Genomic DNA, 27,628 nt, shown 5'->3' with positions numbered 1-27,628 from the left:
GATAAAGTTTACGAGCCTCACGACTTGATTGTCAGCTGAACAAGTCCACTATGATCTTATTTTCCAAATGCCTTTCAGTGTTTTAATGTCTTATTTATATTTTCCTCTTTCAGTTAAAAAAAATACATCAAAAGCAAAAATACAAAATCGTTTTCATTAGATAATATCAGATACCGTATTCATATGCATTCTTAAATAATGGACAAATTTATGGCTATTAGTAAAGAATAAAAATTAAAAGGTACCATAGAATGAAATTTTGCAAGTAACTGACCATCATGATATAAATTATTCTATTACTTTTTAAAATAAATTTCAAATATTTCATTTTTAATATTTTAATATTTTTAATATTTTAATATTTCAAATAAATTGATTTTAATATTGGTTTTAATATTGAGCACTGATGATATTACCTAGTTGGGTAATGAAACATCTGCAAACGATCAACCATGGACTTCGCACTTCAACCCTGATCTACATATATTCTCTTCTATTGATTTTAATAGTTTGCCATTTTAAATATGTCTATTTTTGAAATAGCAGTTGTATTAATAGCATAATCAGTTGAGTACAATCCAATCAGACTCACTAATTCCAACTAATTTTAAGAGAACAGACTTAAACAGAAAATGAATGTACTAGCTAAATCAGCAGAGAAAATAGATTTGTCTAGAATATGCTCATTTATTTAAAACTAGAGATTTTATTCAGCCTAAGAGAATAACCCCAAATCTGTCTATACTGCATAATAATAAACTGCCTAAAAATGGAGACAGATTTCTCCTTGTACAATATAAAAATTGTATAGAGCAACAGAAGTTTCATAAATGCCAAAGTACAATCTTTTACACATTTATTTAGAAGCACCATTGAAAACGTGGGATTAAGTAAATATGCGTAAGATTCGGCTGTGATTTCCAGAGCTAATTAGAGGATAAAATGATCCTGGTGGGAAATTCCCACATTAGGATGTAATGATGCCTTGTAGGTTCCCATGTCTAGGACATAATATATAAAGTACACAATATATTATATCATCTTAATAGCTGTTCATGCCGGCATAAAAAAACAGATTTACCATAATTAAATATGCTTGATAATTGGGGAGTCAGTTTTGAGACTGCAAAGGTTTGGTGTGCTAATTTACAGTCAGTATTTCACTTTAAACTATGACAGACTCAAACAATTTCTTATTCAAAGTCATGAACTTTAACAAAAACAGCATCTGTTTTCATTTTGAATTTATTTATAAAATAATATCCCACATTTTCATTATTTTTAACAACCCCAAAGCAGATCAGTGCTTGTGCAAACTTTGGTGATGCCACCTCATTTCATCCATAGAGCTCCAGATGGTTCACTGTTAGAAACAGAATGCTGCATTCACTAGATCGTTCTTCTATTCTGGCAACACATTCACATATTAAGATATTAACTTGAAAAAAAAATTGGAGCCAAGATTAAAAGCAGGAAATCCAGTGTTTCAATAGAAAGTCAAACAGAAATAGAAATGCAAAACTAGTATCTCAGCTGTTGGCAGCACCTAGTCGACCCTGGCTGATCCCAGAAGCTCTGCTTCTTTCTTGGATGGGGGAATCTCCTGGAAATTCCATGACTATTGGCTACAATAGAAAGTTGAAAAAAAAAAATCCTGGAGAAAGGATTCTGTAATGTTACAAAGAAAACAGGAATCATCTTGGTTACGATGTCTTTGCCTTTTTCATGCTTATTAAAATTGCAGAGGCCAGACAGTAATTGATAAATCTTTTTCTTCTTACAGTGTAATGTGTGACCAAAAACTCTTAGAGGCTATGATTGATTTATGCATGCATCAATATATTTTATTATGGACAATACAGTATATTGTTAGATTCTCTTCTAACATGCATAATCTGTGAGACTACTGAAAGAACTCTGTCATGTTTTGCACTGCCAAATTCATTTTACTACATATTCAAGGAACAGTTTTGGAAAACATTTCTAGTTTCTTTATTATTTTGTCCCTGTTTTCTTTGCTGGTATTCCTGCCTGAAGGCATTAATTGACTTGTAGAAGACTTGTGTGCAAAGAATGTAATTTAGTTCAATGTAATTTTATTTCAAGGCAGTGATTTCAAATAATAAATCTGAAAGCAATGTAGATTGTATCTGTATACAAAAATGCATAGCCAATACACTGAATACTTTTTAAGAAATACTTTAGATAATATCTAGTTTAACCTATTGAAAATTTCCCCGACAGGGTATATCTCTGATCTCTGTAAAAGTTTCAAGGTTATAAAATATTAATTACTCATAAAGAACTATTTTGTTTTACATTACATCTGAAATTTAAAGTTATTCACAGAAATTGCTATTGTGAACACGAAGAGCAGTAGTGGGATCCTGCCAGTCCTGCTTCCTACTGCATGTGCTGGGATTTCACAGTGCTATAATAGGGGCAGAACTCCAGGGTGTCTGTGAAATACCAATCAGAACTTTTGATTTCAGCCAGGCCTGTTTGGAATGGATAAACAAGTCGTTATGAATAAGATGAACAAGCAATCAAAGTGGATTGAGATGGTTTCTGTTGCTAATCTTGTTTCTTGGGTACCGCTGCATGGATGATGTAATTTTAAGAATCTTCATATAACCATACCTGTTGTCAGTTACTCTCACTGTTATGTTAACAAAAGAAATTCTATTATGTGCATTCACTATTTTTTTTGCATTATAGTTTAAATGTGGATATATTTATGTTATTGGCCATTTGCTTTTTAATATTTTAAACTATATTTAGAGTGGATGCTTTGTATGATGCCATATGTCTCTATATTTAGTATAACATCAGTGTTAAACAGCACTAGGCAGGTGTAGGGCAGATGTTCTGCATGCTCCATGTTCATATTCTGTAATTCAATGATTGTATTCCCCTTTTCTGGAGAAAGAAGTAGTTTTAGAATTATGACGTATAGCATACCATTTAGATTGGAGAGATACAGAATCTCTTGACTTTGATTCTGCTTTTATTCCCAAGAATATTAAGCATTGAGCAGGCTAATGGTAAGTTACCAGTATCTTTGAAAACTTAGACAGGCATAAATACATACCCATCATGCTATTCCCTTTCAGGTTAAGCAAGTTTTGCAGAATGCATCTTTTCTTGTTTTATCATACATTCTTGTTTCACCCCATTCCCATTGCATTCAACTTATTTTTATGTTTCTCTTGACATACCCAACTTTCACTTCCATGTAATAAAGTGGGCATAAGAGCCATTGTTACTGATTTCAGCAATCATTCCATGGAACAGACAATGTTATGTACTACCTTTATAGCAGAATTTGTATGTCTTAAAATTTATCCAACCATTTTTCCATATTTAGTAAACATTCTACAGTATCATGGTACATATATTTATCTACATGCTTTAGCTTTTGCCATTTATGCTAAATTGCAGTCATTCACTTCAAGTATCTCAGCCTTTGATGTATTAACATTTAGATACATCTTTTTGTTGAATCATATAATTTATCTAACATTTGCTGCAAATCACTTGGATTCCCAACCAGCAACGAGGCATCTTTCACATATAGTAGTATAGGTACATTCCCATCTGGTGGAAATATAATACCACCACAACATTTCTTATATTTTTTTTCTATAATACATTGTGCATCAGTCAACTAAATGTTACTGCACATTATCTAGGCATTCCATTTATTCTCACATGTTTGTCTTCCATCAGTTAACACTCTCATCATATTCAGCAGTCATCTTTCAGTTCCATTCCCATGTAAAATATTCTGTAATTCATGTAAAACATTCTTACTCACTTCATCACTTTATTTGAATGTACAGTGAACTTTCTCATAGTACAGTAACACATTTCTCAATGATTTTCTGAAGAAATTAAATTTGGTCCGCACATACAGTTGCACTGCACTTCCCAAATTATATTAATTGTCATCTCTTTCAAACAAAATTCTGACAAATATCTTTCCGGGTACATTTACCAAACCAATCTTGCTCTACATTTTGCATTCATTTTTGCAAACTTTCCCTTTCTGTAGGATAACAATGTGGCATTTGCCAGGCACAGATGTAGCCTTAACATACTCATTAAATAAGCTGCCCAGCTACTTCAAAGCCAATAGCCATAATTTGATTTTTATCTAGATACACCATCTATAGCTGCAGTTTCCAACTTTATCACAGAATGTATGAATTCCTTTTCACCATTTTTCCCTTATACTCTAAAATTTATAGCATTCATTTCAATGTTATTCTTCAACATTTAATTCCCAAACAGATCTCCAAAATACTCCTTCAGACAATTCCTCATTGTGGTTTCCTCCCAATTCATTTGATTACCAAGTAAATTCTTTTTACTCTCATGGAGGTTCCTTGTTTACCCCTTTTTACCCACTTCAAAAACATTTATTTCCCTCAGAATTACTTTGCGTTTTCTCAGCTTCTTTTAATCTTTAATGATTTCTTGCTCTCTTTGACCACCTTGTTTACTACTACCTTTTACTGTATTTTTCTTGCTTAATTTTCAGCCATCATTCTCTTAATATGCATTGTTTTCCTATCCATAGCCTCTTTCACTTCATCATTCCACCAAGCTTCTGTTTTCTTACTTCTCATTAGGATAATCTTACACACTTGTCTAATACTTTGTAACACAATTATTTTGACTCTGTTCCAAGCATTTTCCACATCTTTTTTCTTTACATGCACTACCCATTTATTCTTTTGGAATATTCATCTTCTAATTATTTTTCATATAGTGATCATATTTCTCTTTTCCATTTCCTTCACTTTTCTTACATTTTTCTCTGTGCCCTACCAAAACATAATGTGTCATCTCTGTAAACATCTGTTATCCAGAGAAGCTTTATATCCTTCATGAAGTTTCCCAGTCTTTTATCATAAACAAGTCAGTCAGCTTTACCCACATGGGCTCATGCTGTTGTGTGCAAGCTACAATCTCTAATTTAAAGGCTATCTTGCAAGCCAACATATTCTTCACTGCATTACGTCACCTGGAGGTTATACGAAGCATACTGGCCACACGAAGCATGAAGGCATTTTATGTGATGATATTATTCATAACATCATAAATCACTTTATTCTCTAATAGTTCCTAGCAGCTTATTTATCTGGGAAGAAAACACTTTTATTAAAAATATTTAACTTAAGCTAGATTTGAAGACCTTGATCCAGCTGGTTTACTATTAAAGATAATTTATATCCTTTCTTTGTTGGTGCTGGGTTGTTTGAAAGATTGGTATTCTTACACTAAAGAAAATCTAAGGTTCATAAGTTATTTTTCCCCAAACAATTGTTATGTTAGCAAGATAAGACTAGTACTGCTGTTTTCCATTTTCCTAAAAACTTCTTATCGTATAAGCCTAAATGCTTACACCTCCAACATGTTTGGTACTTTTTCCATATTTTGTTGGCATCATCAGGAGAAAAGTCTAGAAAGCAAAGGTACCAAATTCAAAAGAATTATTATTTCTCAATTTCTAGATACTAATCTTCAAAGAGATGCATATAAAATATTTAAGATGATGACTAAATGTTGCAATGTTGTACACATGCTCTCAAGTTAAAATTACAATATAGGTATCTGCTATCATAAATTGGGCTATGAACATGACAACATTAACTTGTATACAAAGTAAGACATTAAATCTGTAGAAAATTTCAGGGTGGGAGACTAGTATAAGGTCAGTACCAAGTCTGAAGAAGTAATTTGTATTGTATATATTTAATCTTGAGATATGAGTCTATAAGCAGCATGACATAATTCTTGCAGTATTAAATTTGGAGTGGATTTAGGTTTGGAAGTACATGTGTGTATTATTTAAAAAAGGAGTTCCTAATAACACTATGTTAGGTACATTGATTTTTTACAAAATGGAACCTGGACCAAGCTATATCATAATACTAATGCTTTGTATGTGACAGAACTTGTTAAAAAAAAAAATCAATCCTATAAATAAGAAAAAATGACAAGTAGACACCTGCTTTGTTGGTGTTGAAATGATTAACCTATGGCAGTGTTGTCCAAACTTGGCCACTTTAAGATGAGTGGACTTCAACTCCCAGAATTCTGGGACAACACTGACCTATGGCCTACAGTTAGGGGTGCTGTTTATATTACGTATGATTGACATGGGAGCAGTGTTCCATCAAAGCACTCCTCTGTCTGAAAATATTGATATAGAAAGGTAAAATAATTGGCTTTTATCCAAGGAAGTAAACATCAAAGCTCCCAGATAGTAAGTTACTAAAATTCATAGTTTTAAACTTTTTCCCCAGTAAATTCTTTGTTACCACCTGTAAAATAGGAAAGTTGTCCCTGTTCTTGGGAAGGAGAGGCTGCTGGAAGGTTTAGCATAGAATCTGTATAGTTTACAGTCCATAACTATTTCTCCAAATCTTTGTCCACCCTTTCATGGCATAGAACCTATAATTCAGATGTTTGTTGAGCTTTTTTTCCTTTCCTACCATTAAACAAATGCTTTTTTACAAGTGTGTTCCTGGAATAAAGAAAGGGAGTGTTGCATTATAGTAGATAGAAGCAAGATAAGAATTAAGTTTCTTTTTCTTCCTCAAGGGTTCTTAAGTCTAGTGTTTTTGTTTCTTCCACCTGTGGGGTGTGTCTGTAAGGAACTCTATTGTGTGTCACACCCATTGGATTGAGAAACATTGCCTCTAGCTATGTAGCTGTCATAAAGTTCTCATCTGCCTTTTTGCACTTAATTTTCAAATTATTTCCTTACTTCATTTTTCCTTGAAGCAAATTTCAGGATTCTTTTCCCTTCCCCCACCTGCAAGTTATATTTATATCTTATTTTCAAAAATTATAGTCAGTATGGCTGTGTTTTACATAAATAAGCTATAGGATCTTATCTTGGTCATACTTTTGTGCTTTTCTCCATAAGAACAGCTGAAAAGAGCCATCTTCTAGCCAGCACCAGGCTAGAAACCAGGAGACTGTGACTTCTAGTCCCTTTTAGGCATGAAAGCTAGCTGGGTGACCTTGGGCCAGTCACTCTCTCCCAGCCCAACTCACCTCACAGAGTTACTGTTGTGGGGAAAATAGGAGAAGGAAGGAGTATTAGATATGTTTGCCGCCTTGAGTTATTTATAAAAATAATAAAGGCGACATAAAACATCTAAAAATAAAGTTTAGAATGTAAAGTAGGTTGTCTACAGGTTTTGTACTTGATTACTTCAACAGTTAAGTCCTAAACAAATATAAAGCAAATATAAAATTTGAATATAGAACTTAATTTACTCTGCAAGCACTAAAATTGTATTTAGGTGTTATACTATCTGTGCTCCTATCATTGTTGCTGATAATCTGTGCTCCTATCATTGTTGCTCAGATAATATCACTGCATTCATCAGTATGCAGTGGGAAGAAAACCTTCACATGTATACCTTTATGTGTATTGGCTTGCATACTAGCAAGGACAACACTGTTGGGTCCTGATATGTGGAAGCTGACATACATGAAGACTTTTCATCTCCAGACATACTCAGTGTGGAGATTGTAGGAGATGGCAAAATCTGAGAGAAATCTATGCAAGATTGTTAAAGCGAAACTATCCTTTTCCAGAAAATTGCTCCTATGTTGTACATTGGATTACATTGGCTATATATTATGAGTTAAAATCTCTGTTTATAGACTTGTAATCCTAATTTAATACAGTAGCCTGTGAATAACTACATACTGCTATAATTAGAAGTAAGACTGAAAGAAAAGCATCTTTTCATACGCAGGTGCCATCTTGATCAAGAGCCAGCTATCGGTGAAATAGCTTATGGAAATAGATTGCCTTTTTGTCTTAGTACAGCATATATTGTGTAAGAGAAGCAATGACAAACTGGCAAAAATCTTAAATGTATATGAAAAAATTAATTGCAAGTAGAATATATCATGAGAGATGAAATACTTCCAGTGGAACTTGTATCATCAGCTAGGAATTTCATAACTGAAAGGGAGTTGCCTTTAGAATGCACTCCTACTTTTATTTGGCTTATTATATTTTAATGCCTTTAACAATAGTAACCTAAAATTGCAGACAACGCTGCTCATATGAAATACTACAATTAGAATGTATACATATGTTGTTCATGCATAGGTAAGTAATTCTAGTTACTATCCTGTTTGGCAGATTAAAACATTGCTTTGTAATAGGAAAAGCTGACACATTCTAAAAATAAAGAGAATGCAACTTGAAACTATGTAGTGCGTGAAGAATTCTTATTGTTTAATGTTAGTCTTCTTGTACTAAATATATAGCTGTTATTGGACTGGAATTAACAAATTAATTATATTTTTTATTTGTGTTATCAACCCAGAAAGAATTTGGAAATGTAAAGATAGTAATTTAATTCCTAGCTGTTAACCCACTCCTGACTTTGGAACATTTTTGGATTAAGATACTCTTTTTTTATCTTATTGCTGGGCATGTTTATCTTACCCCAGTTACATAATTCATAATACTTGGAAGTAATGCTTGAAATACACAATTGTGCTAGTGTTCTCCTATCTGTAACTCACTGTGAAGTAATTTCTGCTGAACTGTTTGCTGATTGATGTGTTCCCTTTACTTTAGCTACTACATAAGCAGGATTAACCATTCAATATGGCTTTAAAAGGACAAATAAGCAGTAATAATTTAGCCTGACTTGTGTATTTTACTTTTCTAGTTAAGACATTAAAAAGTTATGTGAACAAATACATTCTTACAGATATGCGTTCTCCCTCATTTTTATTTTTCTAAAGCCTGAGTTGTTTAGCAGCAGGAATTAGCTATCTCTTTCTGGAATTGTTTTGCCTTTTCATTTCAAGAATTACTGTATAATTCATAAAAATTATTACAAATAATACATAGGTTACATCTCAGACTTTGGTCCAGGACCCTGTGGAGTTGAAAGCAGATTGGGATCATTTCGAACTCATTGTCCTATACTCAAGACGAGTGACCAGTTCTAACTCCACCTGTTTAAAATCCTTCTGCAAACTCTGGACTAAATCTGTTGCTCCAGCGTTCCAACCTATTGAAAGTGGCAGCCCTTTGGTTGCTGCATCAAAAGGGAGGAAGAACTTGATCTTGATCTTAATTGACATATCTTTACAGATATTTGCTTTAAGCACAGTGTTTTTTCAGTGGTATTACTTAATCTGTTTATTTAATTCTCTCGCAATCCATTCCAATTCTTTAAAATAGCTCTTTGTTTTTTTGTCCCCCGTCCTGTAAGTCTGTGTTCTTATTTATTAGGTATTATCACCCCCTCTTTGGTCCCATTTATAAATTTGTTTTGTGTCCAGCTGTACCCAGCTATACACAGGTGAAGGGCATGATGTTTTTAAACTCTATAGGGTTCCAGTAGAATGGAACTGTTAAGTGTTCCTTAATGGAATGGAACTGTTAAGTGTTTCTTAAACTTGGTGATTTTAAGATGTGTGGACTTCAACTCCCAGAATTCTGGGAGATGAACTCTGCACGTCTTAAAGTTGCCAAGATTGAGAAACACTGCTCTATAGAGTAAATGAATGAAGTGGAGAGCACTGATAAAGAAGTTCTGTTTTTATTCTTTCTTGTGTTCCTTACAGTGATGCTGCAATTTAATTCTGATAGGATCATTAGAAATTATATAATGGTACAGCTATATGAATAAGCTTTAACCTCTATCTAGGTTCCCAGACTGCCAGAACTCAGAAAATGAGTTTGGAAGCTTTGGTTTTACACTTTCTCATGTTGAAATTCACAATTAGAAGTTGTCTTGCTTGGAAGTAATCACAGGTAAGATTAATTACAGGTTGCCATGTTTGGAAGAAATAGCAAGGATTCTTTTTTTTTTAATCCAGTACCATTTTTTTTTCACCAAAAAAAAAGAGAGAGAGAAATACATTAACTACATTAGATTAATGTATACTTCACTGCATTTGTTCTACTGCATTCTTAAATTGTGGTGTGAAAAAAAGAATAAAAGGGGAAACTGCAATTTCCAGATTTGCAGTGCAGTGGGCAGGGAGATTGTAAAAAAGTAATAATCGAACTAGTCCACCATAACAAATAAGGAAACAACATACCAGTGGAACATTAGGTGCCTAATGCATAGTAAGACAACGCCATTTTATTTGCCTGTTTAAGACTACTCAAGATGGTGGCCATCCAAACTTCAGAAGGGAGTAGGAGAAGACTGTTCCAAAGGGAAGGGAATTTTATTTCAGTTCTTGAAAGGCATACAACTTTCTTTATAGAATCAAAATTATTCTTAGCAGAAATGCATCCCATTAAAACAGCTGAGAAAATCTGTTTTCCAACAAAATAAATAAGTTTCTATCAGTGGCATTGTGTATATTCAAATTTAACAACAAAAATAATTAAGAAATTAAAATCCAGTATAAAGAGAACAAAACTGAAAAGTTTGCTTTGTGAGGTATCCATTATAATAAGCTTTGTGTGTGTGAAAACTGAATTAATTCCTACTGCTTTGCTGGTTCAATAGGGCAGTTAAAAGGCTAAGCAGAGGCTGAGTCAGTTAATTAATATAAAGGAGATTACAAATAAACTGATTATGTAATGTTTTAGTTGCCAGTTTTGTTTCTTTAATTAAAATTGTACTGTTGAAAAGTTATTTTAATTCTTCGTAACTGCATAAAAAAGGTAAATTGCTGCTCGAATCCATTTTGTTAAAACTGGAGAAGATTTCGCTTTTGAAACACTCATGAAGGGATATGTCTAAAAGTTTTTTTTTTAATCCATAGCAATTAAAATACAAATGTGTAAGTAGTTTAATTCACAATTAGTAGATGGCATAAATTTCACTGAAAAGATCAAGCGGCAATGATAGCAAACATATAATGATATGGGTAGTTGGGTATGTGATTATTGTATAATTGGACTCTGGATAGTTGCTATAAGAGATAGACTTGTAGAGAGGAAATCTATCGCATTAAGTGGTGAAACTGAAATAAAGGTACCTGAAATCTCTCCAAAACATCCATGCTATAAAATAGGATTTTTTGAGCATCAGTAAAGCAAACAAGATAGTCAACAAATTACAGTTGTTAGAAAAAGTAATGTGAAAAAGTAATATGAATATGAAGTTGCCAGTGTAGAAAAAGGCAAAATTATTATTTCTCAGTTCTACACCAGAGAAAGCCTTCACACGTTTTTCCAGTACTATAGACTTGTGTATGAGTTTAAAGATAATAAACTTTGTAAAATGGAGTTGTAAAGATAAAACAAATTTTAGTAGAGGTAGAGATGAAGAAAACTGTTCTAAATAGTTTTGGTGAGGTTTATGAGTTCAGACAGGTTATAGAAGCTGAAGGTTAATTGCAATTAGGAAAAGAATGATTAATGGTGATTGGCAAACACTGAACATGATCCTTAATGTTATGCTACCTTTGTATTTCTTATCACCTAGATCTTTTTGGGTTCCTTCATACTTTTAATCTTTCAAATTACAGTGGTACCTCGGGGTATGAACTTAATCTGTTCCGTGACTCTGGACGTATCCCAAGTTGGTCGTAACCCGAAGCAAATGTTCCCATAGGGTTCAATGTAAATCCAGTTAATCCGTTCCGCCCTCCGCCCGAATTTGGTCGCAACCCGAGGCAATTTTCTCTTCAGAGCCTTACTCCCGCCAAGCCTGCTCTGCATTTTCTTTGGAGCCATGCTAACACGCACACCAAAAACCTTCGCAAAACACCGCAAAACACACCACAAGCCTCACTGAATGTCTTCTTGCTACTGCGACCTCGCCCACAGGAAGCCGCAACCGCGTGGCAGCAGGGAAAATGGCCGCGGATCCGGTTCGTAAGTAGAGGCGAGTTCGTAACCCGAGGTAAATTTTTCCTGCCGAAGCTGGTCGTAACCCGAAATGTTCGTTAGTAGAGGCGTTCGTATCCCGAGGTACCACTGAATAAAGAAATACATGAAATGTGTGAATATGAATATTTTTTTTATTACAGTCACTGACCACAATTGCAAACAAAAACACACTAAAAGTAAAAATAAAATAAAAACAAAACAAGGTAAAAAATTACAATTGGAAGTGGGTTTGTCAGTGGATAATCAAAGTCTGCCTAATTTTACAGGCAGCATAACAAAATGTAGTTATGTTCAAGGAGACTGAATCATGCTGATCTGGTAAGAACAACTGTACATTAAAAAGATCAGAATTTCCCAGGTATTTTACCAGGAGTTTACCAGGAGTTATAAGCTGGGTCCTTGAGTCCTTATAGAGTGTAGCAGGACATGAGCTGCTGTTTCAGCATCCCCTTGTCCTCAGGTATCTTAGCTCATAGGGGACTTCTTTGTATCAACCCTCCAAAACTGTTGTGGGGAGAGCACTGAAGTGTGCTAAAGTTAGTGCTCTTCAGAATTTGGAAATAGTTATGTGGTGTAAGTATCTGACTGGTTTGTAAAAAGCAGCTTGACTGCTCGTAAAAACGTTCTTAGGTAGGGCAGATTGGTCCTTTTAGGCTTCCATGTCTCTGATACGTTGTTTAAATGAGCTAAGTACACACATAACCCATCATTAGGAACACCTCCCTGGAAAAACTGAGATGTTGAAGTTTTTGTGAGATTGCCTTGAACCATATTGATTTGTAATCGTCCTCAATGAGGAAAGAACTAAAACCTGTGAGAAAGAACAGTGACTTCAACCAGTGTGGTATGATACAGGTCCAGGCATCTGTTTTGACTTTAGATAGCCCTGCCTCCCTCCTTAATACTACATTTGGAATGCAAGGGGCTACCTAGAATATAGCCCTTAGCAATTTAGATTGGACCCTTTCAAGAGGAGTAAATATAGTGTAAGGTCCTAGCTGGGCACCAAAAAGTAGTTGTGCTTTAGCTGAATATAGCTTCAGTGCTGCTTGGATATGCTGTGCTCCTCTGGTGAAGTGAAAAGATTGAATTTCGGCCACTCTTTTTTGAGCATTTGTATGACATAATTTGGGTGTGCGCTGCGTTTGGTGGAGCTATGGAAAATCATGCCCAAATATTTAAAAGGTTTCACTTGTTCAATACTCTAGCAATTTATCCTCCAGGCGTGCAGTTTAAGTCTCTTTGCAAAGAGACTTGCAAAGATCAGGATCTTAGTTTTACTATAGTTGATTTCAAGTGCTTCCTCAGAGCAGTAATTGGCCAGAGCATTCAGAGCTCAGTTTAAGTCCAATTAATGTTTGTGATAGGAGTACTACGTCATCTGCATACAACAAAGTTGCAATATGTCTGTTAGTTCATTTTCGGGAGTGATTTTCTAATTGATTTATTTTGGCCACAAGTGGATTTACATATGTACAGATTAAACAGCAGGAGAGATAAAATACACTTCTCTGTAAGTTAGAATCTCATTAGTGTGGTGGCCTTGCATACTGCATCGAACCTTGATTCTAGAATTCTTATAAAGATTATGCATAAGCAGCAGTAACCATCTATCAATGGTAGTATTCACAAGCTCAGTCCATAGCTTTGCTCTGGGAACTAGATCGAATGCAGACCTAAAATCAATAAATGCAATATATAATATTGAGCCTGTTTTAGATGTCTGTTTTTGGCCAGGTGTTGAAGTATAAGAACATGTCCATAGATAGAACGTCCTGTCCTGAAGCCTTCTTGTTTGTTTGCCAGTATCTGCTCTAGGTTGACCGAGTCAACTAATTTGTTGTATAAGTGTCTAGCATAGAGCTTCCTTATTATACTTAAAAGACTAATAGGCCTATAATTAGCTGGCAGGTCTTGGATGCCCTTTTTATAAATGGGCACTATAAGGGCTAGGCCCCAGTTCTTTGGGATTTGCGCAGTGAGACCAGTGTAAGTAAACAGGGAAGCAAGAACTGGGGTCCACCATTCCAAATTATTGTGTAATATTTTGGGAGTAATAAAATCATTGCCTGGAGCTTTACCAGGCTTTAGCTGATTTATAAGCATCTTTATTTCAGCACTTGAAACTGGGGCCCAATTAGGGAGCAGGTTAGCATTAAGATTTAAGTCAAATTTAGGAGACCCTTCTGAATATAATGTTCTAAAGTGGTCCTCTGACAGAGATGCAGGTAAGAGGTGGGGAAGTGAAAGGGACCTGTCAAGTGGGTGGGAAGCTATCAGGCGTCAGATTAGAATGGAATTTCTGGCTTGAGATGCTGTTATCAATTGCCTGCCAGGAAGCCATAGTGAATTCTCTTCTCTTGTTTTGTAATAGATGTTTGCATTGTTTCTTCAGGAACATAAAGTCCTGTCTGGAGTGCTCAGCTGGGTTCTCTTTATATAATTTGAATTTCCTAATCAGTTTACTCTTGGCCTCAAAATAGTCCATGTCAAACCAGGGCTGAGAGGGATAAGCTTTGCCCCCATGTTTTTCTCTCTTCCTCGACATCTGGGTGGAGAGCACTGGCTGGAGTAATTGAATCAGTTGGGTGAATGTTTGCAGAAGGGAATTCCCAGACCTTTCTTTAACTATAGTAGAATGGAATTGCAATGCTACTTCAGACAGAAGCTGCTGAAAAGTTTGCTCATTGAGTTGCTGAGTCCATCTGGCATGGACTAGCCCTGGCTCTGGGTCTGTTTCCAAACTTGGAGTAGTTCCTGTTTCCAGAAAGCATTTGTCGAATGCTTTTATAACTCAGGTACCTGGAAGATTGACTGTTTTGGTAAAATGTTTGTATGAGAGTAATTAAATTCCTTGAGATTGAAGTGATCTCAATCAGGGAAGGTCTTGAGCCAATGCAGTGGGAGAACTCAGGGAAGTCACTACTGATAGATCCATTCAGTGGATATAAATTTAGTTTGTTAATTGTTTTAATAAACACAGCCCCATGTAATCCCCTTTTGAATCATTAGATTGCTGGGTTGATAGAGGGGGGATTGTAACTAGTTCTTGAGGCTATTGGTGGAATTGAGTAAAAAATGCCTTATCATTTGCCCCCACCCTTGTGTTTGGTCACCAGAAACTATTACATAAGCAGAGGGGTTATTAAACATAAAGGTATTTATGTATGCTTCGAATTTGGTCGATAAACTGTTAAATTGGGATCTATTTTGAGAAGGTGAAACATAGATATTAACCAATAGTAATAGAGCATTATTAAATTTTAGCTGCACAGACATTGCACAGTGCTTCATTGCGTCTAACTGTATAATGTTTGAACGTAGCTTAGTTGAAATTTGTATATTTAAGAACCACACAATCTGCCTTGTCCTGCTGTAGGAGCTGCTGCAAGTGAGAAAGACTTATACCCACTTATAAACAAGCTGTTATCTAGACAGGCTTCTTGAAGTAGGAGTATGTCAAATTCAGCAACATAATTCAAGAAAGTTGGAGTCTTTGGATTTAGCATTCCAGCCTGCGATATTCCATGAAAGAATTGTTAGGGTTTTAGAGGTATCCAGATGTCAATCTGAGTTCCCAGTCATGGCCATTGTAAGAGGCAGATCCTCAAGAATGGTGGGAACTTAAGTTGGTACATATTGTTTGGTGTTAAGGTCAGCTGTCAGAGAAATGGGTGTATTTTGGGTGTAGAGAAAACAGTATCAGTATCAGAAAAGGCAATTCCAGGGATGGCATGAGACTCAAAGCCAGACTTCTGTTTCTGAATGGTTGCTAATTGCTGGGATAAGAATTTTTCTTCCTTGTCAGTTTGATCTTGAGCATCTCCATCTAGCCCCCACAATGATTTATAAGTATTTTTTGGAGGATACAATTGGGGAGTTATGCTATAGGAGGGCATTGGTGTTAAAAGCATGTCTGGATCTGAACCTTTTTCTCAGGGTCTGTCTACTTTAGATTCTCTAATTGATGTAGCATTTTGTCAAGCTGCAGACTATCAGGGACTGGGTTAGACATTAAAGGTTCTCCATTGGTGGTCTGGGTGCCTGGGCTTCTTGTGGCTGTGGCAGCATTAGCAATTTGCTGATTGAGTTTATTGCCACAGTCCTGAGTGCATGGTAGGACCAGATTAATTGTTTTGCTGTGGAGCGTATTGTCACCAGTGTTTCTCTTAATTCATCCAATCTCTGTATTGCGTCTGCTTGCTCTGAATCTGGCACCGCACCAAATGAGTCAACCAACTTTACTTCCAGTGAGTTCTCAGCAGATTCTCTAGCTGTAGATAATGCAGTTTGTTGATTAGAGGTCTTCTTTCTCAAGGTCATTGCTGGTGAAACATTCCTGGGGTTATCTGGATTCAAATCATTAAACTTAGATTTTAAAGTGGTAATACCCTCTTGGGAAAACTGATCCAAAAGCAGGCTAGCTTTCTCTGAACAGAAGACACATACTGGGAATATTGAGAAGGTGCTCAGGAAGGGCTTCATTTTGAAAAGCGTGCTAGGGACTGTAGATTGCTTAAATGTTAGCAGAATTCACATGCAGCCTCTTCTGGATGGCAGCCATTTGGCATGTAGTAGATCTATCAAAGAGCTTTTGCAGCAAAGCAGCTTACTCAAGGACAGAATAACTGCATTTTTGAAGTCCAATCACCCTCTGTTCACCATATTGTTGAAAATCTGCAGAGTGATCTGATTGGTCTGTAGGTAATTATTGCACTTATCTCGTCTCTACTCTTTTTCTGCTTGAGAGTTAAGCCCTCCACGGTTTTCTTTCTTTCTCTCCTAGTAGATTCAGGAGTGGGGTCAGCTCTAAATTCCCTGTTAACTGCTCATTGCTTGTTGGTGTGAGCAGCCGGTATCCTTACTGTTTCTGCTGCTTTATTTGGGTGACTCTCAGTATACTTTACAAAGGACTCTTTTAGTAGGTCTGCCTTATTTTTGACTGAAGTTCAAAGATCGCCATTTGAGCTGTGAGCAGGTATTGCCTAGTTATGGAGCCTGTTACATTCTCCCTTTTTAAGTTCATATCATCCCCATCTTGCATAAGTTGGGATCAGTTGCTTAACAAACAGCAGCAGTCTGGGGAGGGGGCAGGTATCCTCTACCAGGGAAGAAGAAAGTTCTATAAGTTGTTGACTTTCAATTTCTGTCTGTAGATCCCATTCCAAAGAGTTAAAAGTGCCATCTCTATCTGGAGAGTAAGTAGGGTCAGAGTTACTTACTGAAGTTGTCTGTTTATTATATATTCATCCATTTTCTGCTGCTTCAGAGGCTTGGGTGGAGTCTGTGTTGTGGACACACTATCCCTTCTTCCTTTTTCCCATTCTTGAGCCATGTTTTATATTTTATTGGGTTGTAGCTGGGGCAGATGGATGACCACCCAGGTGTTACAGTTTATAAAAAGTAAATTAAAGGTATAAAAAAAATAAAATAGCAAGTTGAAAGATAAAATAAAAACTCCTAGAAACCAGGAGACTGTGAGTCCTAGTCCCACCTTAGGCAAGAAAGCTGGCTGGATAACTTTGGGCCAATCAATCTTTCTCAGCCCAACCCACTTCTTAGGGTTGTTGTTGTGGGGGAAATAGGAGGAGGAGGGAGTATTACGTATGTTCACTGCCTTGAGTTATTTGTAAAAAATGAAATAAAATAAAGGCAGGATTAAAAAAAAGTTTAAAAAATAGAATAAAACAGAGAGCATAGATTCAGAGCTGCTTACCCATCACCATCTTGAGGCCACTCCCTGAAATGCGTGTATGTTTTGTTATCATTTACATAAAGTTCTCTCATACAGTGTCTTGTGCCTGACCTGTTTTTCCCCCTCACAGGGCAGAGAGATTGCTTAAACAAGCTATCTCTTCCTGAGCTGGTTTTCTCCTCAGCACAGTGGTTCCCTAACAGCTCTGTGACCTTAATTAGTTGATTAGAACCCTCCTGCTGCTGGCACTGCTGCCTGAAACTGACCAGACCTTAATCAGTTTCACACTGAAGGCATTTGTTGTCAGATACATGAAATTCAGTGGTAATTGCCACATTGGTTGGGAAGTGGATTATTGTTGTTGTTTTTGTTGTTTTTGTCATCGTATTTGCAAACAGTCGCTAAATGAAGTAGTTGCAGAATAAGGAGTGGCTGTATAACAATTAGAACAGAAATAAACATGGGGATATTTCAATCAAGATTGAGTGGTTGCTGATTATCTCACAGTCCCAGTAACTTGCTTTATACAATTCACTGAATAATCTATATCAACTGCATGAAGTGAATTAAGTTTCAGTTTAATGGGGGGGGGAACCTTTTTTTATATAGTTCCAGTATAGATTGTCTTCCATATGTACTCAAAAGTTCCTTCACTTTGTTTTCAAATGTTATTCTTTAAATTTTAATTTTTTCATGAAACATGCAACAATATAACTACAAATACATGCCTTGAAAGTACTCCTCCCCCCAAACAATTACGCTTGTGGATTGTTTATCAAAAAAAATCTTCAAAATCTTATTTTATCTGTTTCATTAAAAAGTGGCTGCTTTAATAATGATATATTAGGTACTGCTTTGAAAAAATAGTGCAGCCTCTTCTTAAAATTATCAATAGTGTTACTGTAACATATTGCAGCAGAACCAATATTTATCTATCCACTCAACCAAGAATTGGTATACTAAAAAATAGTGAAGTCAGAAACAAATGCAATGTGGAGTTGGAGGAAAAAGTATATTCTTGCTGTGAAGGATTTAAAATCTCAATATGTACATTAAATTAAACTTCACTATATAGGTTTGAAGCACTTTCTATATACAAAAGTTAAATTTAGTTGGTACAATATCACAATCTAAGAAAAGATCTAAAATTTGATTAAAATCTCTAGCCATAGTTATGTTATCCACAGCTAAACTGAAAGGTATTCAAGACACCTGTGTAAAAGAATCTTCTCGGAGTTGGGTTGCCTTAATAAATCTAAATAAATAACTAAATAACTATATGTTCCCTGATTTCAGTGCCCACCATGCCTTTCTTCAGTTCAAATTGGCATTCCCTTCTTAGCTCATCCTCACTCCTTTAGATCTCACCTGCCTCTCTGTTGTACTGGTTGATGCTTCTGATTTTACCTTGGGAGCTCTCTTTTACACTCCACCCCAGAGTTTGAGGGAAGCTACTTCTTAGAAGATCACACAGTGCCAGGACAGGTAGGGACAGTTCTTTGCTTTTTTTAACATCACATGACCACGACTTATGATTCTACTTCTGCCTTCTCTGTTAATTCTGTTTGTTGCAAGCAAGTTGGAAAGCACATAAACGGCGATCACGTGACACTGATGGTCACAAATGTGAGGATTGGTTGCAAAGTTTTTTTTTTTTTTTAACACTTTCATAACTTTGAACAGTTGCTAAACGAGGCAGTCAGTAAGTGAGGACTAACTGTGTATGTTCTTTCTTCTTGAAGGAAGAAGTGTTGCGGCTCTGCCATGACAGCCAGCCAGTTGTCTGTTTCAGAATATACAGAATAGTCCATCTCCTCTGTTAATCTGGGTGGCCTTTCATTAGAGCACATAGCAGAGATTAAGTTTTTTTCTGTAACACTTGTCCAGTCTCTGACCAGCAAACAAACTAGTCTTTTGCATCCCTTTCTTTGCTTACAGGACCTTGGAATACCATTTTTCTGGACTTTATTACTGATCTACCATGTGTAAAATCCCAGATGCCAGTCTACTGGTAGTTTGTCTCTTATCTTAAATTCATTTCATATTGTGGCGTCTCCTCTTGGCTGAAACAGCTTGTTCAGTTAACAATCAACACATTTTATGGAATCATGCTTTGCCCAATCATCTTATTTTGTTTAGGTGCCCACAGTGTATGGCACAGTTTTGAAGTCTCTGTTTCAACAATTGGATGTATCTTTTACGTGATGTTACGGTTGCATATAATAACTAGGCTCATATTTCCACTCAGATTTCACTGCTTCAGGCCAATAAAACCTGTAGCCCTTAACTGCTGCTGAATGCTTCCCATTTCCTTCCCTGTTCCATAACTCTCTTATCTTCTCCAGGAGCTTCAAACTCCCTAGTGCCTGCCACATTTCAACTGGATCATGACAAATCCTTCTACAAGCATCCTTTGCCAAGAAATCTCCCCCACTGCTTTCTGGAGATCTGGCTTTCTATCAAATATCTCCCTTCCACAGGACCATATAAGAAGTTGGAATGCAAATTTATTGAACCATTTTCTGTAATTTTACAGTTTAGTTGTGTGACCTTTCTCTTGCAGCTTTCAATCACATTGAAAATATATCCAGTCTTCTCTATTTCTTCTTGGAGCTAGAACGATACCCACTCCTTCTTTTCTTTTTGTGTACAACTCCCCTATCACCTTCCCATTTGGTGGGGAGAAACTTATCATGGACTTTTTGTGCCAGAGGGACAGTCTGGAATATTTGATTAATCACAGGGGCTACCCAGACAATTATAATTCTTGGAAGATGAGAGATGACATTTGTTCATTATGATTTCACTTATTCTAATTGCAATAACTTTATAAGTCCAAGTTACATGGACTTATAATGGACTGGCTACACAATCAGGCTTCAGCAATATCCTTTCAGAATGACTTCTTTGGAAAGCAAAAGGGAGATATGATAGAGATAGAGACTGCCTAACTGAAGATGAGAGGGGTGGTTCTGAAATGGGGATAGTTCTTGAAAGGAAGAAGTAGAAGAGATGGAAACACCCTCCTCTTCCTGCTGTCCTGTGTATTCTGCTAATGAAGAAATAGAAAGGGCAGGTAGCAGGAGAAGACTCATTTCTCTTTTTAGAGAATTTATACCTTCTATTCATGAGGTTTGGTGCTGAATTTTAATAAAAGTAGTCAAAAATAGTTGTGATCACTCTTTAATGGGCCTAACAGCCATGATTTTGTCCCTCTGTTGCTTTACTTGGAGGAATTGCTGTTATCTTCCATTAGATTCAGTACCCATGCTAAATTAAGGAACTCTCCATCATTGGAACTTTCAGTCTTATGATCCTGGCCAAATGACAGGTGACAGAGCCTGAATTTGCTCTCTGATGTCATGAGTAATAATAAGAAGGCAAAAATGGATTTATATCCTGGTATAAAAGCAGTTTGACTCATTCATTCATTTTTGCTGATTTAATATAAATCAGCAAATTTATTTATTTTTCCTGATTTAATATAAAGTATGCTAAAATCAGATACAGTGGGGCAAAAAAGTATTTAGTCAGCCACCAATTGTGCAAGTTCTCCCACTTAAAAAGATGAGAAAGGCCTGTAATTTTCATCATAGGTATACCTCAACTATGAGAGACAAAATTGGGGGGGGGGGGGGGAAATCCAGAAAATCACATTGTCTGATTTTTAAAGAATTTATTTGCAAATCATGGTGGAAAATAAGTATTTGGTCAATATCAAAAGTTCATCTCAGTACTTTGTTAAATATCCTTTGTTGGCAATGACAGAGGTCAAACGTTTTCTGTAAATCTTCACAAGGTTTTCACACACTGTTGCTGGTATTTTGGCCCATTCCTCCATACAGATCTCCTCTAGAGCAGTGATGTTTTGGGGCTGTCGCTGGGCAACACAGACTTTCAACTCCCTCCAAAGGTTTTCCATGGGGTTGAGATCTGGAGACTGGCTAGGCCACTCCAGGACCTTGAAATGCTTCTTACGAAGCCACTCCTTCGTTGCCCGGGCGATGTGTTTGGGATCATTGTCATGCTGAAAGACCCAGCCACGTTTCATCTTCAATGCCCTTGCTGATGGAAGGAGGTGTTCACTCAAAATCTAACGATACATGGCCCCATTCATTCTTTCCTTTACACGGATCAGTCATCCTGGTCCCTTTGCAGAAAAACAGCCCCAAAGCATGATGTTTCCACCCCCATGCTTCACAGTAGGTATGGTGTTCTTTGGATGCAACTCAGCATTCTCTCTCCTCCAAACACAACAAGTTGAGTTTAGACCAAAACGTTCTACTTTGGTTTCATCTGACCATATGACATTCTCCCAATCCTCTTCTGGATCATCCAAATGCTCTCTAGCAAACTTCAGACAAGCCCAGACATGTATTGGCTTAAGCAGGGGGACACATATGGCACTGCAGGATTTGAGTCCCTGGCGGCATAGTGTGTTACTGATGGTAGCCTTTGTTACTTTGGTCCCAGCTCTCTGCACTCATTCACTAGGTCCCCCCATGTGGTTCTGGGATTTTTGCTCACCGTTCTTGTGATCATTTTGACCCCACAGGGTGAGATCTTGCATGGAGCCCCAGATCGAGGGAGATTATCAGTGGTCTTGTATGTCTTCCATTTTCTAATTATTGCTCCCACAGTTGATTTCTTCACACCAAGCTGCTTGCCTATTGCAGATTCAGTCTTCCCAGCCTGGTGCAGGTCTACAATTTTGTTTCTGGTGTCCTTCGACAGCTCTTTGGTCTTGGCCATAGTGGAGTTTGGAGTGTGACTGTTTGAGGTTGTGGACAGGTGTCTTTTATACTGATAACAAGGTCAAACGGGTGCCATTACTACAGGTAACGAGTGGAGGACAGAGGAGCCTCTTAAAGAAGTAGTTACAGGTCTGTGAGAGCCAGACATCTTGCTTGTTTGTAGGTGACCAAATACTTATTTTCCACCATGATTTGCAAATAAATTCTTTAAAAATCAGACAATGTGATTTTCTGGATTTTTTTCTCATTTTGTCTCTCATAGTTGAGGTATACCTATGATGAAAATTACAGGCCTCTCTCATCTTTTTAAGTGGGAGAACTTGCACAATTGGTGGCTGACTAAATACTTTTTTGCCCCACTGTATTTAACTGTATTATTTCAGACCACTTTTATGATTCCATCATAACTTACATTCATGTTATATCTGTATCCAATGATACTGAGTAGGCTCAGTAAATCTATTTATGGATAGATAATATTTTGGACATTATTGTATGTGTTTCCTGTGGATCATGAAGAGATTGTGCCTTTAAAGTGTTTATATATATATATATATATATATAGTGTTGTGCAATATGGAATGTGAAGGTTGTGTTTTATGTGTTTTATGGTTTTTATATTTTTAAAGCTGCACTGGGGTGGCATTTAATTTCGTTGTACGAGTAGTACAATGACAATAAAGATTACTTTGACTTTGACTTATTTATTTATTTAAGCAATATTTATAGCTCACCCAGTCCTAATGGGTTCTGGATATAACAAAGTCTTTTTTAAAAAAGCGTTATATATATAATCATAATATATAGAATAGAAATTGACAATAAAAAATTAGTATGTCAAGGGCACCAATCTTTTTTAACCCTAAGGCCAAATACCTACTGGAACAAGGATACTTTGCCTTTTTTGAAAATACATATAAATACCTCTTGGGGGAGACTGTTCCATAAAACGTCAGTTACCAACTGAGAAGGCCTGCTTCTGGGTCTGTGCTCTGTGAACCTCATGGGGGTTCCTAAATGAATGGACCAGACAGGCAGATGTGACTTTGGGAAGGAATTGCCTGATATTTTTATACCTCACCATTTTGGGAATGATATTTTTTCCATTCTGCAGTTACGATGCAGTTTTTCCATTTGAGAATTTTATGAAATAAGGACCAGGTATGCCTAAGCAAGATTGTCATAAGGGATACATCCTTCATACTCATCACTCTTCAGTTATGAGATTGAGTTTTTCAGAATGTACAGTATACAAACTGATTCATTCAGAACATTGTAATTTTTGTGATACGCTAACAACAAATCAGTAGCAAAATGGTAATGTATTTCTTCTTCTTTTGTAGATTCTGGACAATCAGGAAGTCCAAGCCACAATGATCCTGCCAAGAATCCACCAGGTAAAAATGAATTCTAGGCCATTAGTAGTTGCATGTTGTTTGAGAGCAGATTGTGTTATTCATAAATATTTTGTTTTCATAACACATTTGTCTGTGGTAAACTTAAACATGATTACATCCAGTCTTCTCAGTTGTCATGACATGGTACACCAAAAACTGAAGCAAGCACATTCATAAAATACCTGCTTATTTACAGAATAATTGTCGTAGTGGCCATAGTCAGTTGCAAAACACAGCATTAGTGTTCCAGATGCTATCATTCTGCAAATGAATATGATGAAAGCTAGCACATTGTTTTGCAGCATGCCAGATAAAAATAAGTTAGGTAGAACAGGGTTCGTGATGTTGTCTTGGTGAACACTGGTAACCCCTAAGCTACCAAATGCCTTTTAATTGACCTAAAATTGTATTTCAGTTCTGATACATCCATTTCTTGTGAAACATGAATTTCTAAGTTTTGTGATAACTAAAGAAGAAATGCATGAATATAAAACATTATATGCCCACTGGTCTGACTTGAGATTTTAATGAACCTGCAGGACTAATAGACAGTAAAGACATTTTTACAACAGTCTTTAATCTGGAACCAGGATATAAAGAGTCCAGGACGTTGCATGTAAAATTACTAGAGTTTTGGAATGCCATCCTTTTTTGCAAGAGCATTGCCAAGAAGAAGAGGGGAAAAAACCCTGCAAACTGCAATACTTGGCAAAGCTACTGGCAGTGGAAATCAGTTTCTCTGTGTTTGGCTAGACTGTTGCATTCTTTAGGGTGTCTGGTAATTTGCCTTCTTAACTAAAGAGGAAAAGCAAGATGTTTTTGCCAAATAAAAGAGCATTAACAACTGTTGCAAAAATTTTTCATAGCTTATTTTGAAAAAAAATATTTAGTATATTGATAATACTAATGCAGGCTTATATAGCAAACTTAACAACTCAATTTATGCATCTTATCATTCAGTTATTGTTACCTTCAACACCAGTGGCCTAAAATACCTTCTACTTTCAATTAAATATTTTAAATTCAGACTTAGTAATCTAACTTTATAATTTTGAAAACTACAGTTAAGATTGTACAGAATGCTGAATATAAAGTATCCATTTCAGCACAAGGGAAGTTTCCTTAGTATGAGCATATGGGGACTGGACAGGCTACAGACAATTGATATTAAGCATATTAGTTCAAATAGGTGGTATAGTATAGTATAGTATGATCTTAAGTGTGAGAAACAATAAATGTATACCTGGTGTTTACCTATGTGTTTTAGGGATGTGAATTCCTAATATTTTCCTTTAGTTTATCAACTGGCAGCTGAAATTATTTTATTTTATTTAGCTCTTTTAGCTGAATATATACCGAGTAATATCAGCACCTCAGAGAAATTGTGTGGATTCACATAATATAAAATAATCAGCTTCTGAAAATGTAGCAAATAGTCCATTATTTCCTCTTAACTCAATCCAGAAAGAAAGAGAAATCTCAGATATATGAGGCTTGTTCCTAGAGAGAAGCTTATTTCTAGCTTTAAACTTGAGTCAGAAATTCTGATTTAAAAAACCAGTATGGAGGGAGCTGCACCATCCTGTGGATCCTTTTGGTTCTAAGAAAATACTGTCTCTATCCTATTGGATATTCTTTTGTGATCTGTTGTGATTCATGTTTTTTCAGTTACTCTTGCTTTTCTATGTAAGTTTTCAAAACTAAATGAGGCAGTTAGAAATAAACAATGACTAATTCCAATGTCTGTTTTGAGAAAAAAAAATCAACACATAAAACTCTAGTAGAATTATTTAATCTTTTTCTTTTATGTAACTTTTTTTCAGTATTTCTCATTCATAAGATGTAACTGGTCTTCCAGTTGTACATAACTGAGTCTTAAATTTGTACCATTCTGTTGAGCATATTAAATAAACAAAACAAAACAGTCCAACCACAATTAAAATGTTTAGTTAAGCTAAAATAAAAGTAAAAACTACATAAGCCCTATAAAACCAGTATTCATCATGATATATTGCACAAGAGTTTCCAGTCATTCACCCATCTCTTAATGGCAGCAGGCCATGAGGGGAGCTCTAATGAGCATGACTAGACTGAGGTTTCTTTCTATAGTTGAAGCTTGAGGTCCTGATCTCTTCCTTATCTTCATCCTTGGGTTGAAAGCAATTATTTGTTTTATCTTTGAACATATTGTATAAAAGTGGAAGTCACAGCAAATTTCTGCCTCTTTCTTCTGGATTTAAACAAAAGCCTGCTAGGGAGTAGTGTTTTAGTTACCAGATCTGTGGAGAAGCACTAGAAGTCCATACGACTCTACTAACTCTTACTGATGTCCAATAGCAGTAGGCTAGTGGAAATATAATTCCTTTTCTCTGTCCTTCCCAGAGAGTAGAACTCAAACTATATAGCAAAGCCAGTGGAAACTTAGAATGCCCCAGTCTAACCTCACTTTCAGGAGTAGAGTGGTAGAGTTGAAGTTGGAACTCTTGTCTTATAGCAGCAAAGAGAATCTGCCTATATCTGATGGCTCTTAGCTGAACAGAACCTTCAGTTTGTCTCTGACATCAAGCTGCATTTCAGCTTAGGGCAACGGGGTGGCAAAAATAGCTGTATATTGTAGATACTTTTTATTATGACCACCTGTGCAACTCTCTGCACTCTTTTGGCAGGGAGAGTGATATATATAAAAAATAACAACAATATAACAATATAAACACCACTATCACTACCTGTCTCCTAATTCTAATTCTATTAATTCTGAAATTAGTAACTTGAAAAGACATCATTAAGTGAGGAAGGTAAAATGCTAAGAGATAACAAATAAAAGACTATTCAACTTCAAAAATATAGTACATGTTTCACAAGGAAATTGTGAACAGCAAGATTGAAGATTGGAGCTGATAGAAACTGATAGTTTAAATCTTGAGAACTAGATCAATTGCATTCTAGGACACTGAAAGAACCAGCTGACAATCTGGCCAAATCCTGTGTTTTGAGAAATCTTGGAGAACTGTTGATGTGCCAGATGACTGGAAGAGAGGAAACACTGATCCTATCTTCAAAGAAGATAGAGAAAAAAGATCCAGCAACCTACAAACCAGTCAGTATAACATTTATACCTGGGAATATCCCAGAGCAGATTATAAAGTGATTGATCAGTAAGCACCTTGGAAACAGAATGATAATTACCAGAAGTTAGCCAATCAGGAACAAATCTTGCTGGACTAATCTTGTTTCCTTTTTTTATTGGATAACTTCTTTGGAGTCACTTTGTGTGAGATGGGCAGCTATATAAATACGATAAATAAAAATAAAATAATTGCTAGTGGGAATCCTATATATGCATCTTTTGACTTGAGCAGAGTACCCTATGAGATGCTGATTAGCACGCTAGTTAAATCTGGGCTAGATGGCATGACAGCTAAGGGGACACATAACTGGCTCAAATATATTCACCCTGCTGTTCAATGATTTCTCATCAAATTGGAGAGAAGCATCAAATGGGTGCCACAACGATCAGCCCTGAATTCTCTACTCTTTGACATTTTTATTTATTCATTATTTGTATGAAAAAGTATAAGGAATCTTGCAATGGTATAAAATTGAATAAAATAACTAATACCTTAGATTGGAGATTTCCAAGTTCTGCTCCTCAGCCTGGCCCCAGTCCTTAGAAAATAAACAAATAGTTGCTTTCTTTCTCTCTTGGCCAAAGTGATTGTGATTTCACCAATGCTCTCGTGGGAGGCTGCAAAGGATAGATTTATTTTTCTCTTTCTGAGTCTGGGGAAAGGGAAGAGTTTTTCTCTGAAGCCATTGCCAAGAGCATGGGTGAGATTACAAGCCCTCTTGTCAGAGGGGAAAAGGGGGAGCTTTTCTCTGAAGCCTACAACCAGGGTGTTGGTGATTGGGTGATGTAAATCTTAAAGGT

At 36.2% G+C, this 27,628-nt stretch overlaps 1 protein-coding gene across 9 annotated transcripts in view; it reads left to right on the top strand.

The window, feature by feature from the left end:
• Window positions 1-27,628, top strand: part of NFIB (nuclear factor I B) — a 346,323-nt gene that overhangs the window by 234,572 nt on the left and 84,123 nt on the right. For all 9 annotated transcript variants that reach the window (XM_088130118.1, XM_088130117.1, XM_088130122.1 and 6 more), the window contains exon 3: window positions 23,647-23,700. In XM_088130118.1, coding sequence (XP_087986244.1) covers window positions 23,647-23,700 — 54 coding nt within the window. The remainder of the gene's footprint in view (window positions 1-23,646; window positions 23,701-27,628) is intronic.

Source organism: Python bivittatus, unplaced genomic scaffold (genome assembly GCF_059951505.1).
Source record: "Python bivittatus isolate LINGU-HERP-01145 unplaced genomic scaffold, Pbiv_v1 ctg000850_np1212, whole genome shotgun sequence".
Classification (NCBI taxonomy): Eukaryota; Metazoa; Chordata; class Lepidosauria; order Squamata; family Pythonidae; genus Python; species Python bivittatus.
The sequence above is the reverse complement of the archived record's forward strand: the minus strand, read 5'-3'. Positions and strand labels throughout refer to the sequence as shown.